The 15,877-nt window shown below is 36.5% G+C and overlaps 3 protein-coding genes and 1 non-coding gene across 4 annotated transcripts; 1 reads left to right on the top strand and 3 right to left on the bottom strand.

Moving 5' to 3' along the window:
• Window positions 1-774: 774 nt before the first annotated feature.
• Window positions 775-3,563, bottom strand: LOC114741603 (2-alkenal reductase (NADP(+)-dependent)-like). The gene is made up of 6 exons (XM_028929870.1): window positions 3,253-3,563; window positions 2,955-3,135; window positions 2,646-2,812; window positions 1,488-1,570; window positions 1,262-1,388; window positions 775-1,169 (listed from the first exon to the last, which is right to left on the bottom strand). The coding sequence occupies exons 1-6, from the start codon at window positions 3,493-3,495 to the stop codon at window positions 909-911; spliced, it is 1,062 nt and encodes a 353-aa protein (XP_028785703.1). The 5' UTR covers window positions 3,496-3,563; the 3' UTR covers window positions 775-908.
• A 1,989-nt stretch (window positions 3,564-5,552) lies between these two features.
• TRNAN-GUU (transfer RNA asparagine (anticodon GUU)) lies at window positions 5,553-5,626 on the bottom strand. The gene has a single exon. It is a non-coding gene; the product is annotated as a tRNA-Asn (tRNA).
• A 1,620-nt stretch (window positions 5,627-7,246) lies between these two features.
• LOC114741605 (uncharacterized) lies at window positions 7,247-8,431 on the top strand. Its single transcript, XM_028929872.1, has 2 exons — window positions 7,247-7,369; window positions 7,887-8,431. Exon 2 carries the CDS (start codon window positions 7,896-7,898, stop codon window positions 8,178-8,180), a length of 285 nt encoding a protein of 94 aa, XP_028785705.1. The 5' UTR covers window positions 7,247-7,369; window positions 7,887-7,895; the 3' UTR covers window positions 8,181-8,431.
• Window positions 8,432-8,693: 262 nt separating this feature from the next.
• LOC114741604 (autophagy-related protein 8d) lies at window positions 8,694-10,853 on the bottom strand. Its single transcript, XM_028929871.1, has 6 exons — window positions 10,738-10,853; window positions 10,559-10,605; window positions 9,901-9,956; window positions 9,767-9,819; window positions 9,159-9,277; window positions 8,694-9,061 (listed from the first exon to the last, which is right to left on the bottom strand). Exons 2-6 carry the CDS (start codon window positions 10,593-10,595, stop codon window positions 8,964-8,966), a joined length of 363 nt encoding a protein of 120 aa, XP_028785704.1. The 5' UTR covers window positions 10,596-10,605; window positions 10,738-10,853; the 3' UTR covers window positions 8,694-8,963.
• Window positions 10,854-15,877: the final 5,024 nt, after the last annotated feature.

Here is a 15,877-nt window from a genome sequence, read left to right as displayed (position 1 = left end):
AGAATATGACATCTTAAATGGCTATGCTGTGGGTCCCACGATGGTTTACAAATAATGCAATGGTCTATTATTAGATGTAACATTAATTAGTATTTGTTTTTTTTTCCACTTAATTTATTTAAATACCGCAGTAGTATATTCAGTGGATTTTATCTAATTATTTAACAAGAATGTGTTGAACAAAGCATTTCAATTGACTTGAGTGAGCTGCATATATTTGTATAAAGATTAGGATGACCAATGCTCTTTCCACTCATCAACAATGTAATTTGTTACAGTTTTAATTTCATACATACGTTAATGACAATGATTTAATCATAAAATGTTGTACCATATATGCATAAACACGTACGCATATTTCGAAAAGATCCAATCACAACGAAATAATGAACTGCTTTTTATCCAATCTGGTAATTATCTAATGTATACTTAATAATAAATATTTATATAAATATGAATTTCATCATCTATTGGAGCATGCAATTTCAAAACGCCGAAAAAATGCGGGAATTGTTTGTTTTATATAAATATACAAGCGTGTACTTTTAATCTTTATCTTTTTTCATTTTTCGTGATTTGATATAAAAAGGAAGTGAATTAAAAGACTGCTCAATACAAAATACATATTAGTAAAACTACGATCAGCACGTAAGCATATTATTTGGCTAAAAAAAAATTAAGTTGAAAGGCTTAACATAGATCTTCTGTTCGTGCTCCTCGATCGACTTTGAACAAGTAAAATGCATAATGCTGTTAGTTTTCATAGTTTTGTAATTAACCACATGTTTTGATATTATTGAAAACAACAAAAGTCAACCACAAATACAAAAGTCTGGTTCACAAAAGTCAGATAATTAAGTTTCATACATAAACAGGAGGCGTGATTAATTAAACAGAAATGGGATTAACTAAACACGTGGCTTAACCTGAATAATCACTTTGCCATCATTGGAGCTTGAGAAGACAGAGGCTAGGCTGTCTAAAAAGCTGTGAATGCCCAGGTTGATTTTATTCCTGGACTTCACTTTCCCTTGTTTCATGTAACCTTCCATTGCCGCAGCGAACTCTCCAAAACGATGCAAATGGGAGCGAACCATAAAACCCTCCATCCTCACTTCCTTCCCCACCATGTTCAGCAAATTCCTCACCCCTTCTCTTTCCCTCCAGACCTGCATTAAATATGAACAGGATTATTCGATAATTACACACACACACACACACATATGTACTGCAGTTTTATTGATTAATTGAAATGGATTACCTTATTGTATTGAGATATCATTCCGCAAAGCGGTATGCGTGCAAACTTGTTGACGTGGTTAAGTACAGCTTCCAGCATCTTGCCTCCCACATTGTCCACGTAAACATCTATACCATTTGGGAAATACCTGCAAATATCTCATTTTAATTCCCAACTTAGTTAATCATGTACGCCTGCTAATCAAAACAGAGAGAGAAAAAGATGAAGCAGGCATATACATATATACCTGCTTAAAGCAGCATCGTAATCTGTTTCCTTGTGGTAGTTGAATCCGTCGTCGTAACCAAACTCCTCTTTTATCAGCTTCACCTGCCAATTCGTTCGATTATTATACTCATCAACTGCTACTTGTTTTATTTTCAACTATGATTTTAGGAGTAATTTTTATATTTTAGCCATATATAACTATAGCAGTTTAATTGAAGACTAAAATTAACGAAGCAAATAATCGAAGAATCAAAGAAGTAGCCCTCCTTTTTCTCTCTTAGCTATGTTGGCTCTTGAATCTTGCCCTGACACGATGCGTTTAAATGTGTGTGTGAATCGTTTGTGTATGTTATACACTTAGTACATTTTGATATGTTTCAATTTTAAAAGATGCTGAATATATAGTAAACATGACCTTTTAATCGGCAGCTATATATTTAAAAGAATAATGATTTGTGACAAAATTATAGTCTTCGTATATTATGAAGAGGCTAAAACTCACATCATGCTAACTCTCCGTACATAGATCGAGAGGCGTTGTTATTTAATGATTTTTTTTTTTTTTTGTGGTTCAAAAGCTGTTGATATGATATTATGATTTGAGAAATCATGTTCTTGGCCATGCATTAAGATTTCCGACACAGGGGCCAACTTTTGCGCACATATCTGGATTTTCATTGCACCTCTCCTTGAGATGTGACAACCCAACAAATCTCCACCAGCTTATTTTCTCATTTTCCTACTGACTTTTGTAAATATCTGTCCCATGACCTGGTATGCCACTAATAATCCAATTTAAACCATCATTATTGTGCGAGAATTGTCCGCGTGTTTGGTGAACTGTGCATGAAAAACCATCTGACTCATGTATCAGGAGAATAGCACAAACTACCTCACAAAAACCATCATTACGATGTATGATCAAAAAGCGCAGCTCATGAGGCGTATTATTTTTTTTTTTTCGTGATACCATGAGTGCGTATTAAAATATAGAGATAATTACAATCAAGTCCTAAAAAAATATAATTATTAAAAATTCTTCATAACAATCTAAAAAACTTATGATGAAAACTTTTAAAATAGAAAATAATAATTTTTTAGACTTATTTTGTAATTATCTTTTAAAAAAAAACGTATTGTAATTCTCCCAAAAATATACGAGTGTCTGTGTAAGTACCTTGTCATCGGAGCCAGTGCTGCCAATAACCCGGCAGCCGCGGAGCTTGGCGAGTTGGCCGGCAAACATTCCCACACCACCGGACGCAGCAGAGATGAAGACATTGGATCCTGGCTTTGGTTCCGCCAGCACCTCTATACCCACCCACGCTGCAAACCCTGGCACTCCTGCGTCCAACCATAGCTTTCATGCTCAACTTATTTCCCAACATGTTTAAGTAATTTTGCGTTATATGGTAAAGTGCAACAATAATTTTTTTTTTTAGGTTGTATCCAAACCAGCAATAAATATTATCATCCTGAAACCTACCCAAGCAGCTTAGGAAATCAGGCAATGAAATGGCAGTGTTGGGATCAATTTTTTTGAACATGTGGGACTTCACCACGCAGTACTCTGCTACGGGTATAAATGGATGAAGCACAATGTCGCCCTCCTCAAACTCACTGTTCTTGGATCGTACCACCTTCCCAATCCCAAAAGCCGTGATCACCTGCATACATACGCACATGTATATATAAATCAAAATCTGCAGGGTTCTTTTTTTTTTTTTTTTGGACCAGCAAGGGTTCTCGTTTATTTTAAGTATCAAATAATTGCCAGAGCGTACCTGGTTGAGTTGGTACGGGTCAGAGTGGAGGCCGTCGAGGAGGCCGGTCATTCTGGAGCGAAGATATGGGTCGATGGAAACGAAGAGGAGCTCGAGGGCGAGGTGGCCGTCCGGGATGGCGTCGGCGGCTAGCGATAGCCGGACTGTTCGGAGCTTGAGATGATCGGAGGTGGGAACACCCTCCGATGCATACGATGCCAAGTACCATTCTCTGCTCTCAACCTCATCACATATCTCTCCCATTCTTCCACTTTTTTCCTTCTTTGGCCACCAGACGCTTCTTCCACTTTAATACTCTCTCGCAAAGCAGAGGTACTCACATGGCCTATTTTTTATAATTATATCGTATAAAAAAGAAAAGAGAGAGTGGTATCAAAAAGTAATCACCGCAACACACACGAGACACTAATTTATAGGGAAAAAAAAAATACAAGGCAACATATAAAAACTATAAAATGATACTACCGCCATCTTTGAGCACGAGTAAGACTGAGATTACAAGCCTATGCTCGCATCCCTTATTTCCACCGTCAGGTCCCTTCCCTGTTAGACAGAAGATAATGCATTCACATAGATAAAGACTGGCAGTAATCAATTTTAAAATATATAAATAATATGTATGCAAATGAGGATACAATTTTTTTTATTATATTTGCTAAAACAAAATTGGAAAATAATTTAAAGATATGAACCTAAGCTATTATGTACCTAGTCTTAAAAACTAATATGATAGAGACATTTTATGTTCATCTTTCTAATTTCTACTGCACAATAATATTTATGACTTTTTCTGGAGTGCGATATTCTGTTTCCTAGTATGCCCACCATGCGGAACAGTGAACGCAGCGAAGACAGTGATTTTCGTTTTTTTTTTTTTTTTCAAAACGGGACTCCACGAAGTTCAGGGCTGGAGCCCACACACATTATTTTTGATAATTTCCTTTCCAGCTAAATGGCGGGAGACGTCTGATCATCCAGATGTTAAGAGGTAGACAGTGGATATCACGAGAGTAAACTCTTTTTACGTACGCCAACCCGTCGTACGTAGTTCATACTTCGTAGGCGTGAAACAACCAAGTTTCATACAAAGGTACAGAAGAAATAAGGTTCGAACATTATATGAATAAAAAGCATGTATTAATCAAATGCCGGGCTTAACCTGAACAATCACTTTGCCAACTTTCTTTCAATTCCCAGTTAGTTGACTCTACTATATTGTTGGACCACACTTTCCCCTCTTCGACGCGTCCTTCCATTGCGGCAGCCGAGTCCCCAGAGCCATGAAACAAGAAGCAAGCATAAGGCCCTCCATATCCTCACCGGTCCCCATTCGGTGCTCCTTAGGTGATGACCTGATGAGCAATCTAGAGATCTGAACGGTTCAGATTTAATATTATTAAATAATTATTTTAAAATAAAAAAATTATATTTTTAAAGAATGATAGTTAAGAGATTATTTTTATTTTTTATCCTCTACCTATTAAAATAATTATTTTTAAAAAATAAAAATAAAAATAAATCTGGAGGGTCCAAATCTGATGAGCATTGGGTGCTCATCAAAACTGATGAGCACCCAATGTAAATCGTATCCTTACCACCTTCTACACCATGTCCGCCAGATTCCTCGATCATTCCCTCTCTTTCTGTCCGCACATTCGTTTTCACACTGTAAATTAGTGTTACTTGAAACTGTTGCAGGAAGAGGAAAGAAACGCAGGTTGGTGATACAGCAGATATGAATGGAGATTCATGAATATTGTTACCTTATCATATTGAGATATCATTCCGCAAAGAGGAGTGCGTGCGTGCGTACTTGTTGGCATGATTAAGTACAGCTTCAAGCATCTTCCCACCAACACTGTTCAGATACTTGGGAAGTACCTGCAAATTGAAGTCATTATAATTTCCAATTCATTTAATCAGTCTGGTAAAATTAAAAAATTGAAAGGGACGCATTGGTGAGAGAAAAAGATGAACTATATAGGGATACCTCTGTATCAATTAATAGCCAAGCTCAGAAAACTGGTAATGGGAACTATCGCAAGTTAGTTGCCGAATGGTGTGAACTACACAGGAGCGCAGGTGCATTGCGGCTTGCCCCAAAGGAAGATATCATGTGAGCAGGCGACCTTGCCAGTCTGCCCAATAAAATTTGACAGGCAGCTGCGAGAGAAGGAGCCTTGTCTGAGACTTGGCACTTTGTCCGTTGCGGAGAAGGTCATTGTGAAGCAGGCATTTTTTCATCCTTAACTGTGGCCCCCTGGTTGAAAAATGAAGATGCGAAAAATGCATTAATAAATCGCTAGAAGGAGGGCTTGAACCTCCGACCTTGTGGTTAACAGCCACACGCTCTAACCAACTGAGCTATTCCAGCAGCTGATACCCCGAATCATCAGTTCTATAGATAAAGAGTAACTTGGGATTTTTTTTCCCCGCAGCTTAACACAACTAAGAAATTAAATATTAATTAAATGTGATTTTAATTCCAATATAGAGCTTATAAATTCAATTTGAAAAAGAAAACAACAAGAGGATAAGCATTTTACATTTTTAAGTTATGGATACATATTTTTTAATTGTGAAAATATAAATCTCTGTGATTATTTTTTTAGGATTTGAAATTTGAATTATATTGTTTTTTCCGATCATGTTGGTTGAAATATAACCTTATACATTATCGATGATTGAGTCGATAACAAAAGGGGAATATATCGGAAATATTATGAGTGATTTCTTTTAAAAATAAGAAATTTGACGTCTCAGACTTTTCTTTGGGGCCAAATTTGACGTATAAAACTGGACGTTCAATTCGAATTTTCGTTTCGGCCATATTTTTTGGACTAACAATGTTATTATCTTTTCTCCCCTTGAAATTAGATAAGAGATAAAATCTATATACACGGTATTTAATATAAGATTAGTTAATTAATTAAACAAATTTAAAAAATTAATTAATTAGTTATTTGTAATAAATAGGTACTATTTTTTCTAAGATATCTCTATTAATTACACATATTAGTTAGAACTACATGGATAAAATTTTAACATATACAACAACTATAAAAATTAAGGACTACCTTAAAAAAAAAAAAGACACAAAGTAGATTGTAATCTTATTTAAAACTAAATTAAATATCAAACTTAGTCTTATACTTAAAACTAATTCTAACTCTTATATGAAGAAATCAAACTAGAATTAAAATTGAAGATGAAAAAAGTGTTACCATGATGAGGGTTTTTTTCTTTTTTGGCGAATAAAAGTTTAGATAATTGGTCTCGGAGACTTATCAGAATCAGAAATGTCTCTTATAAGATATGAACTGATTTCTTATTAACCACACCAATTCTTATTAGTGTTACACTGAGGAGTTGAGGGAACAGGAAAATTAAAATGAGAGGATTTTTTTTTTTTGGGAAGAAAAAAGAAACCATTACTAAAAATAATCATATTGACGTGACAGGCGTGTATATTATATATATATATATATATATATATCTTTCTCTCTCTCTGCGAGGACCAAAGATTTGCATCTAGAAGATTAATTAGAAGAGAATCAGGGGAAATCAAAGATCTGCATTTAAAAAAAAAAAACTATATAAGCAATATTTTTATCAGCCAAAAAATTCTATCGGATAGTGATATTTATCGATTTTTAATATTTACTGGAAAAGGGTTAATTGAATGTATTCATTATCTTTTTGGGATTTATTCATCCATAGATAATTTTTTTAGATGAAATAATATCTAAATACAAAGGGAGTAAATGGCGTTTGAATTACATTACTGGTCAAAAAACTGGCGATATGAATTATTATGAAATAGACAAAATCAGAGAAAGAGAGAGATGGCGTGGTGGAAGAGGAATCCTCTTTTCCGCTCGCACACGTAAGGCAGTGAAACTGTGAAAGTGATCCCACCGCGTGCTGACCTGTGCCCATTTATTATTATCTATATATTTACCAGCGCAAGTCTTTTTCCCTCGCACGCGCCAAACTCCAAATCTACCTGCACCCATCCTCTCAAATCAATCAATCTTCCCAGTTCCTTCATTTGCTGTCGGAGCTTCTTTGGGCCCTCCGCCACCCTCCTCCTTCCTCCAGATCATCCCCACCAAAGGTATATATTCACCGTTTGTTTTATCTCTTCTCTCTCCTTATTTACCCCTCTCTCTTCTGTTCATTCCCCGCTCTTGATTTTTCTGGATTCTGGACTCCTCCGTCTCACTTGTTCCCTCTTTTCTAACCACGTCGTAATTCCTTTTTCCCTTCACCCTCGCCAATGTTTTCAAGCACGAATCCATCATGCAATCCACCGAATGGTATATTGGCCTTTGGGTGAATAGATCCCACTTTGAAAACCCAAGAAATCTTCCCCAACATAAACCCTCGATTTCTCTGTTGGCTGTGGCCAGCTTTTATAAACAAATCTCGTTGATTTCTCATATCGGATGTCACAATCCACTCCCCCAGGCTTGGACTAGGTGTTTTTGACTGAATTTATTGCTACCTGCACTCCAAATAAGCTAATGAATGATTATTTACTCAATTTCCTTTGATATTCTATTGTTAGTTGTCCATAGTCTTCAATTAGCATGCATAATTATTGATTAGCTTTTTATTTTTTGGAATCGAAGAAGAACCTAATGGGAAGCAAAGCTCCGAATTGGGCAGACCAGTGGGGAGCGGGTGGGTTCGGGAGTGAGGACGAGAATGAGCAGGTGAAGAAGCGAAGCGGCAGCAGCAAGATGGCCGATGCGAAAGCAAAAGCATCGGCGGGAATGGACAAAGCCAAAGCGGCGGCAGTGGTGGGCGCTGACAAAGCCAAGGAAGCGGCAGTAGTGGGAGCCATGAAACTCAAGAGCGGCACCTCCGCTGGTCTCAAATGGGTCAAGAATCAATATCAAAAGAGGGCTTCTTCCTCCAAGTGAACCTTCCCCATTCTCTCCCTCCACCTTCCGACACTGTGATTCCACCATACCTATAATTTCATCCTCCTCCGACTGTCTTTTGTTCTTTCTTATAGCTTTTACTGGCCTTTCCATATGCACTAGAGATCTAATTTTGCTTCAGACTTTACTTGAACATGAACGTATTTTTTCTTATTTTACCTGAATACTTTGCATTTCGAATGTCATATCCTTGATTAATTAATCTTTTAATTCAAGTTGCATCGGTAGCACTTCTCCACTTTGCCATCCCTTGACTTTTTAACGGCTTTCAACGCCGGCAGAACTCGCCTTCGTGCACTACTTTCCCAATCAAATTAAATACAAACCATAGCGTGTTTCAACCAAGTATCATTTATTCGCATCTAATTTATTTTTCTCTTTTTTTTTTTTTGCCAACTTTCTCTTTTTGGTAGGTATTCAGATGTAATTTACTAATTTCTGTTAAGGGCTTACGCAACTTTCTCAATAATGAACATGATGAGCAATGACATGTTTTTAACATATTAAAATTAAATAAATTCATAAATTGTCGCACAGGACTTAATGCGAATAGTACCCCTTCAGCATAATCTTACATCTGAATGCAATTGCAAGCCTATATTCAATATCCTGTTACAGTCGTTTCAGAAAAAGCCGCAGTATTCATAAAGAAAAACAAAGTTAAAAATACAGAAGAATTTACAACCATACTAGCTTCTTCCCACAGCTTATTTATTTTCTTTTTGGGAAGACGTATTTACATGGATTGCTGCACGCCATAATTCAGATCAAAGTCCCAAATGTGTTTTCCCCGCTGTAAGTCATATACAGGAATCCATCTTCATCCTTATTTTCCTCGTAAACCGCAGACATAATAGCAGCTACATGGACAGAAACCACTTTATCAGATCACAAATTACCAACAAAAATACCCACCACTCAAACAAAATGAATACAGAAAAGTCCTGTTTAATTTACCAGTTGGAGGTAAAATGTTCTTGACAAAAATGAAGATGGCTTTCTCAGGACTCAACTTGATTCTCTTCCGAACTACATACACAAACTGGCCAACAGTCAAATCAGCCGGAACCAGATACCTACAGGGGAAAAAGTTTTATACAATAAATAAAATTGAAAAGGGAGTGAAACAAGATATATAAAAGGTGAACGTAGGTCATCCTGATCCTAACATCCATAGCAGAACATAGAACACTCAGGATTGATTGCCAAGAGAATTCAAAGCATCTATGAGAGATAATACTAAAAGAATACTATTTCTTCCATGCTTAAAAAAGGCTGTAGAACATTTGGTTGGATTAAGTCAAAGATCAATTGCGATGCTTCATTCATTTCTAGGAAGGACCCTATGTTAAGAGGTCTAACAATTAGAGGGAAGATCCATTAAGAGTTAAGATCAGTGCAGGCGAAAACTAGTAAGACCAGATTTGGACATTCTGACCAAACTGCTGAGAGCAAAGCTCCTTGCATTGAACACCATGAGAACGCTGTCAAATCAGTGCACGCTTACAAAACATCAGATCATGCAATAGGCCATGTTAAAGAGTAAAACAGAGGCAGAAACTAACTTTTTCTTGTCAATCTCAGGAACATCGCTCTTTTCAGCCCTTTCAACAATCACCTATGCCAAAATATCAACCAATTTAATAAGCAATAAGTAAGAATACAATGACAAATTCACACAACTGAAATGAAATCTCACTGGTATTCTATCTGGATACTTCTCTCTAATTCGAGCCGCTTCAGCCTGTCTCCTTTCTGCCACATAATATTTGTATATTTAATACTGAACAGAAGTTGGACAAACAGAGAGGGGGGGTTTGAAAGCCTTAACGAAGCTAGGGATGACGTTTATTCGATACAGACTTTTAGAAAGCTTCATATGGATAAAAACACGATGACATATATATCAAAACACCAGTAAGCAATAAAATGGTATAACCCACACCTTAACAACCGACCCCATTCAAAACTATTTCGGGCACCAAGTATATATATTTCAATGCACAAACTCAACATTTCTGCCCAAGGTAGATGGAACCAGCGCGGGGAAAGAAACCCTCGATTGATTAAAACTTTGTATCTTTTTTTTCCCCAGAAAGGGACGAGCACTGGGATTCCAAAATACTAAGTCTCGCAAATGAAATTTCGCACTTTAATACATATATTTTGGATAATTATGAGATAGAAACAAAATTTCATATTTTAACAAATTCCAACAAGGAAATAAAAAGGCCGATGTCTACAAACTGGCTCGAACAAAATACAGGTTTCTCATATACGAAATCCTATCCAACAATCTAAAAAACATAACCAAAATTAAAGAAACGGGAACCAAAAAAAAAAAGATAAAAACAAACCAAGGGGATGCTCCATCTTGAACGAACTCTTTGCCATGGCAATGGTTCTGCGAGAATGAAAACAGGTAAAGACCTTATAACTGAGTTAGGGTTTTCTATGAATGGAGCGATTGATCAATCAAAGGAAGGAAGGAAGAGCAAATTAACTTAAAACACAAGGGTGAACCAGTAATGCTAACCAGACGAAAAAAGAACGGCAACGAGAGAGAAAACGAGTAGAGCTGGAGGAACTCCAGAATAATCACATCGAGCGAACGCCCAGAGGACGAATTCGACTGCAAGTTAAGGAAAAGCTTGTTAATTACGTTCCGACTTCCGTCTTGCATACGCTGCCTGTGCGCGCGCGAGCGCCTTTTTCTTTTTGGGCCTGAGCCGCTGTGGCCTGTGGTTATTGGAGGTCCATTTTAATCCATCATTCCCGGGGTGCTTTCTGGGGGAGTGGGGGGACTATAAATCATTAAATTGTACTGCAAAATGTAAGAAAATAAACTTATATGCATTATATATATTTAAATTACAGAATTGAAATACCCTACTAAATATATGTATAATTTATAATAATAATAATAATAAAACATGCGTATACTTTTTATAATTTTTAGTTCAGTTATTGATTCTTTATCTTTTAAATATAGTGTTTTTTTATTAAAACAGTAACAATACAGCGCGTTATTTTTAAGCAAATAATTCGGTGTTGAATTTAAAAATAAATTTTGTAGGAATGAGACAAATAGGTATTGATTCTATTGGAACGAGTGACTCTATATTAGTAGATCTTTAAGCATCAACTTTTAGGTTAAATTTCATGTGAATGTAAAAAAGCCTTGAGCAAATCTACTTTGATTGGATCTAAGAATAATGGAATGTAATCCAAGAGTTGTGGAAATACGATATGGTATTAAAAAATTAGGAGGAAAAAAAACTAAAAATATTTTTAATTAGAAGAATAGACATTAACTACCTAAAAATACAAGAAAGATCAAACTGGTGATCTTCATGTGACTAGTCATAAGAGGTGGGCCCAAAAAGAGACAGAGAGTATGCGAGTGTGGGCCTTGTGGTGACGGGTCGTGAGGTTGGGTCGCCCCTTCTAAACCGACCCTTCACCGCCCTTTGCTCCTTCACGCTTTACCGTACTTAGCTTCATGTTGGCATGGCTTGTTTTAATCTCACGCCACGCTTTTCACAATCTTCCCATTTCTCTCTTTATATATAGAAGCCTGGGCTGGACGAGGCCTCCATCTCGTAGTAACATGGGAAGGTGTTTGTGCTCCCAAAGACGAGAAGGTGATGAGCAGCAATATTACAGCAGAGGATCCTGCGGGGAGACATGTTTGATGAGAACCCTAAAGGAGTATAGGGGCCGCTTTTACATAATCCGTAGATGCCTCCTTTTCTTACTCTGCTCCCACAAGTATGCCCCCTCTCTCCCTCTCTCTCTCTCTCTCTCTCTATATATATATATATAGCATCTCTCAACTTACTTCGATTTCATGCAAGTAAAAACGTTTAGCTTCCTAGTCTTTAATCGCCCCTCCCCCTGAAAAAAGAAAAACAGAAGAAACGTAGCTATTATAGGTGGACAGTCCTGATTTGTTCAGGCTGCTGGGACCTTGCTACAAATGGACACACACATACATCAAAGCCTTCTTTAGTCCTGAGTTTTGACGCGGTTTAGTAATAAATGTCTGGCTTTCTCTTGCTGGTAGTTTTAGTGGGTGAACCCCCCATGCTCCTCTTTTTTTTAACTAAACCCTCATTCTGCTCCCTAATGGAATGCTAATTTACTGCCAAGTCATCGTTTTCTATTTTCATCTCCGACTATACTTTTCTGAATCTTCTTCTATGATCGAGGTTACCATTTCCATTTTAGTAATGGTGCTATGCCAATGAGGAGGTGAAATTTACGCATCTGCACATATGATTGGCAGAAACTAGGCCTTGCTATTCCTCAGGATCTAAGTTTTTAAAAAAAAACTCGTACAAGCAAATTAAAACCAAGTCAAAGTAGAAAATGAAACCAACTCCATGTGGGCAAACAAGAAGCAAGGAATGTTTATCTACCCTGAGAGTAAGAATTGCCTAATTTAGTATCTTGAAAAGGTTGTAGCGCTCAAAGAGAAATTTGTGCGTTTTATGCGCATCCGTCTAATCATGAAACTCCATAATAGACGATGGTGGCTGCTCACTTGCCCCCTTCCACAACTGATACTTTCTTCATCGGTTAATCCCAAACCACGACATTAATTGGAACCTAAATAGGTTTTGCTGATAACTATCTGCATATTTCATTTTTCTTTACAAAACTTATTTATTTGTACATAGCTATACAGTGTACATAAATCATGTTCAGATTTATAGATATTATATAGTCAAGGTTTTAAAAAAAAAAAAAAAAATCTGCAAGTAAGTATAGCTGATATGCCCCACCCCTGAACAGCTGGTCAATGGAACCTGGTCAATGGTATAGTAATATCCTAAAAGATAATTATTTTTTATAGAAGATATCGTATGCGCAATTTGAAGGTTTTTACTTCAAATCTTTCCTTTTTTCCAATATTTGTGACAAATTATTTAATATATTGACCAATTTTTATTTGATTAGGTCATATTTCTGTTAAATAGAAGTTTTATAGCATGATTTTTTTAAAAAAAATTTGTCAAAGATTACTTAAATTGACAACAAGCCGGAGGCTTTTCTCTGGAGCAGGAAGATTCGGTCAGGTCATTGATATCCAATTCCAAAACCAACAAAATATAAAATACAGTAAGCCGAAAGAAATTATAACTCAGCTAGTTTTAGCAGAACTCGTGGACATGCCTAGCTAGTTCTTATTATTCCACACTTTTTACAAGAAAACAATTACGGGCAACGGAGAGGCATTTCGGAAAACTTACACGGATGTAAGCTCATCAGTCCTGTACTTTATATCTTCATTTACTGCTTGAGACAATTATTTGTGGTCTTTCTGAAACATGTGAAGAAATTAAATCAGAGATATAGTAAATGTTGTGCAAGCTTTCCGACCCGTTCCTGTGCCTGTTCAATTAAGGCCAAGCTTGAGAAAATGATCAATTAGTCAACCAATATCGAAAGCTCTAATGGAACCTACCAAATGCCTTGTCAGAGAGGAGGCGATCAGGGTGATTGATGACAATTGAGTTGCAAAAACCAAAACCCATAAAGCAAAAGGTTGTTTGTTGCGTTATGGTATTTTCATTTTGAATTTGAAATTGGAGAGTTTGATCCATAATTCCATATAGAGGGCATGGTGATGAAGTGATGAACCGAACCAACATCCCTCTCACTCTCTCCCAGGACCCATAAATGCAGGCATTAAAAGCTCCAGATTCGTCTGCTCTAACCCATATCACGATTCCTGTACTCCTTAAATTAATATTCCAACTTCCTTAGTTGTGAGGTGGTTGGGAATTTAATGCATCTCCTTCAATGCTCCCATCACCTGCCATGTTTCGTGCTCTCTTATGTTGGCCCCTACCCTCTTCCTTTAAAACCTCCACTCATCCCTGCTCCCTTCCTCTCTCCCTTCCTCTCTCTCTCTCTACCTCTCTGTTCTGTTCTGTACATCAAACTCCTCAACCTCCATGCTGTGATTCTTCTCCATTCATACTTCGCTGTCATTCCCATCCCCACCCTTACGATGGTACGTGAATTCCCACTTCTCAGAGAAGGCCTTTTATGAGCTTTTCATCAAAACATTGATGCTTGAATTGAGTCTGTGATTATCTATCTGGAACAGTGAAAACTTGCATGGCGAGGAGGAGAGGAGGGGGGTGAAGGATAGGCTTCACGGGATATTGGTGCGGTTCAATAAGAAAGCAATGCTCTAGATGGTGAGGGGGCTCTGCTTTTTGATTGAGCCGTGCCAATATCACGTGCCACTGCTCCCCCGGCCACCTCGGCGCCTGTTCTTCTGGTATTCTTTTTCTTGTTTTACGTTGTCTGTTGGTTTCATGTTAATGTCATTACTTCACTGCGATTTCCTGGCAATAAACGAATTCTTTTCAAGCGATGAATCACCTTTCTGGAAAGAAACTGGTGGAAGTTAAATGAAAGGAACACCAAAGTTCTGTTCAAGTTTCATGTTGAGTCCAAGCAACATCTTGGCTAAGTGCCTTGTGCGGTTCTTTATCCATTGGCACTCTCTTCTCCCTTCCTCTGCATATAGTATTCACACATTTTATTTTATCTTATGGGTAGTGTTGCCTTCTTCTCTATATAGACCAACACTTCAAGAATTGAGGATGCTTTCGTAATGACAACCTTGAATACTGAACTCACACAAGCCATTTTTAAATCTGTGATTTTTTTTCTTTTATATTTGTATTTAACTTATAGTCAGTTCTAAGTTTTTTTTTTTTTTTTGGTGTCTATATGTTTCACATGTTATGGCTAGATTGACCCGTGTAGAAAAGAAATTGATTAAGCGATATCCCATATTTTGGCTGTGATTTGTTTTGAATTTTGAATGACTCGATAGCTGAGGCCACTTGAACATTCTGTTGTTTATTGTGGGCAAAAACTAAAATTTGATGAACTAGTTGAATCTCAAGATATAAATAAGATAACTATTTCATGTTTGTCCGATTAAGGAGGAAAACTATTGAATGCAACGCAATTGTGATGTGCGTTTTCATTGACTTAACTTGCCTCGCAAATAGGGAATGTCAGATATGAAGATAATGGAGGAAAGATAAAATTTTAACGAGTAAAATACTGAAAAAGTAAGGTTATAAAATTTTAATATAGAAAAAATAAAAGAATGAAAAAATTAATTAAAAATATTTAAATTTATTTCTAAATTAAATTTATAAAAATTTATCATGCTAAAAATCAGACCAGTTGAGGTAGGGTTAGGGATGATCGGTTGAGGCAGGGTTAGGTTTTAGATCGGAGTCAACCGTCAAACTGATGAAAAAAATAAAAAATAAAAAATAATTTAAATTTTCATATCATATGGATTAAATATTAGTTTATTAACTTGAATCACTAATAAAACAATTATATACTAACAATATTTTTCCAATCTTCCATACAACTCTTTTGGCAAATTAAAATCATAATATTATGCAACAAAATTACTAAATATTCATCTTAGTAAAATATTAAAATAAATCTACGATAACAAAATATTCAAACAATTTTTTAATCACTAAATTATAATTATCAACTAGCTAACCCAGTAAATTGGTTTTTTAGCCAGGCTGTTTTCGGGTTGGTTGAGTCACGTCAGGTCATCTTGAGCCAAGTTTTCCCCATTCATATGGGCTGACCTCTCACCTGATGACGTTTGATGA

This window comes from Neltuma alba, unplaced genomic scaffold, assembly GCF_004799145.2.
Source record: "Neltuma alba isolate B1F8T4 unplaced genomic scaffold, ASM479914v2 tig00003442_pilon, whole genome shotgun sequence".
NCBI classification, from domain to species: domain Eukaryota; kingdom Viridiplantae; phylum Streptophyta; class Magnoliopsida; order Fabales; family Fabaceae; genus Neltuma; species Neltuma alba.
The sequence above is the reverse complement of the archived record's forward strand: the minus strand, read 5'-3'. Positions and strand labels throughout refer to the sequence as shown.

Coding starts and splice junctions, on each gene's coding strand:
- LOC114741605 (XM_028929872.1), top strand. CDS start 7,896: ATGGGAAGCAAAGCTCCGAATTGGGCAGACCAGTGGGGAGCGGGTGGG.
- LOC114741604 (XM_028929871.1), bottom strand. CDS start 10,595: ATGGCAAAGAGTTCGTTCAAGATGGAGCATCCCCTTG. Junction 9,957..10,558: donor CAAGATGGAGCATCCCCTTG/GTTTGTTTTTAT, acceptor ATTATGTGGCAG/AAAGGAGACAGGCTGAAGCG. Junction 9,820..9,900: donor AGTATCCAGATAGAATACCA/GTGAGATTTCAT, acceptor ATTTTGGCATAG/GTGATTGTTGAAAGGGCTGA.
- LOC114741603 (XM_028929870.1), bottom strand. CDS start 3,495: ATGGGAGAGATATGTGATGAGGTTGAGAGCAGAGAATGGTACTTGGCA. Junction 3,136..3,252: donor ACCCGTACCAACTCAACCAG/GTACGCTCTGGC, acceptor GTATGTATGCAG/GTGATCACGGCTTTTGGGAT. Junction 2,813..2,954: donor TGATTTCCTAAGCTGCTTGG/GTAGGTTTCAGG, acceptor GGTTGGACGCAG/GAGTGCCAGGGTTTGCAGCG.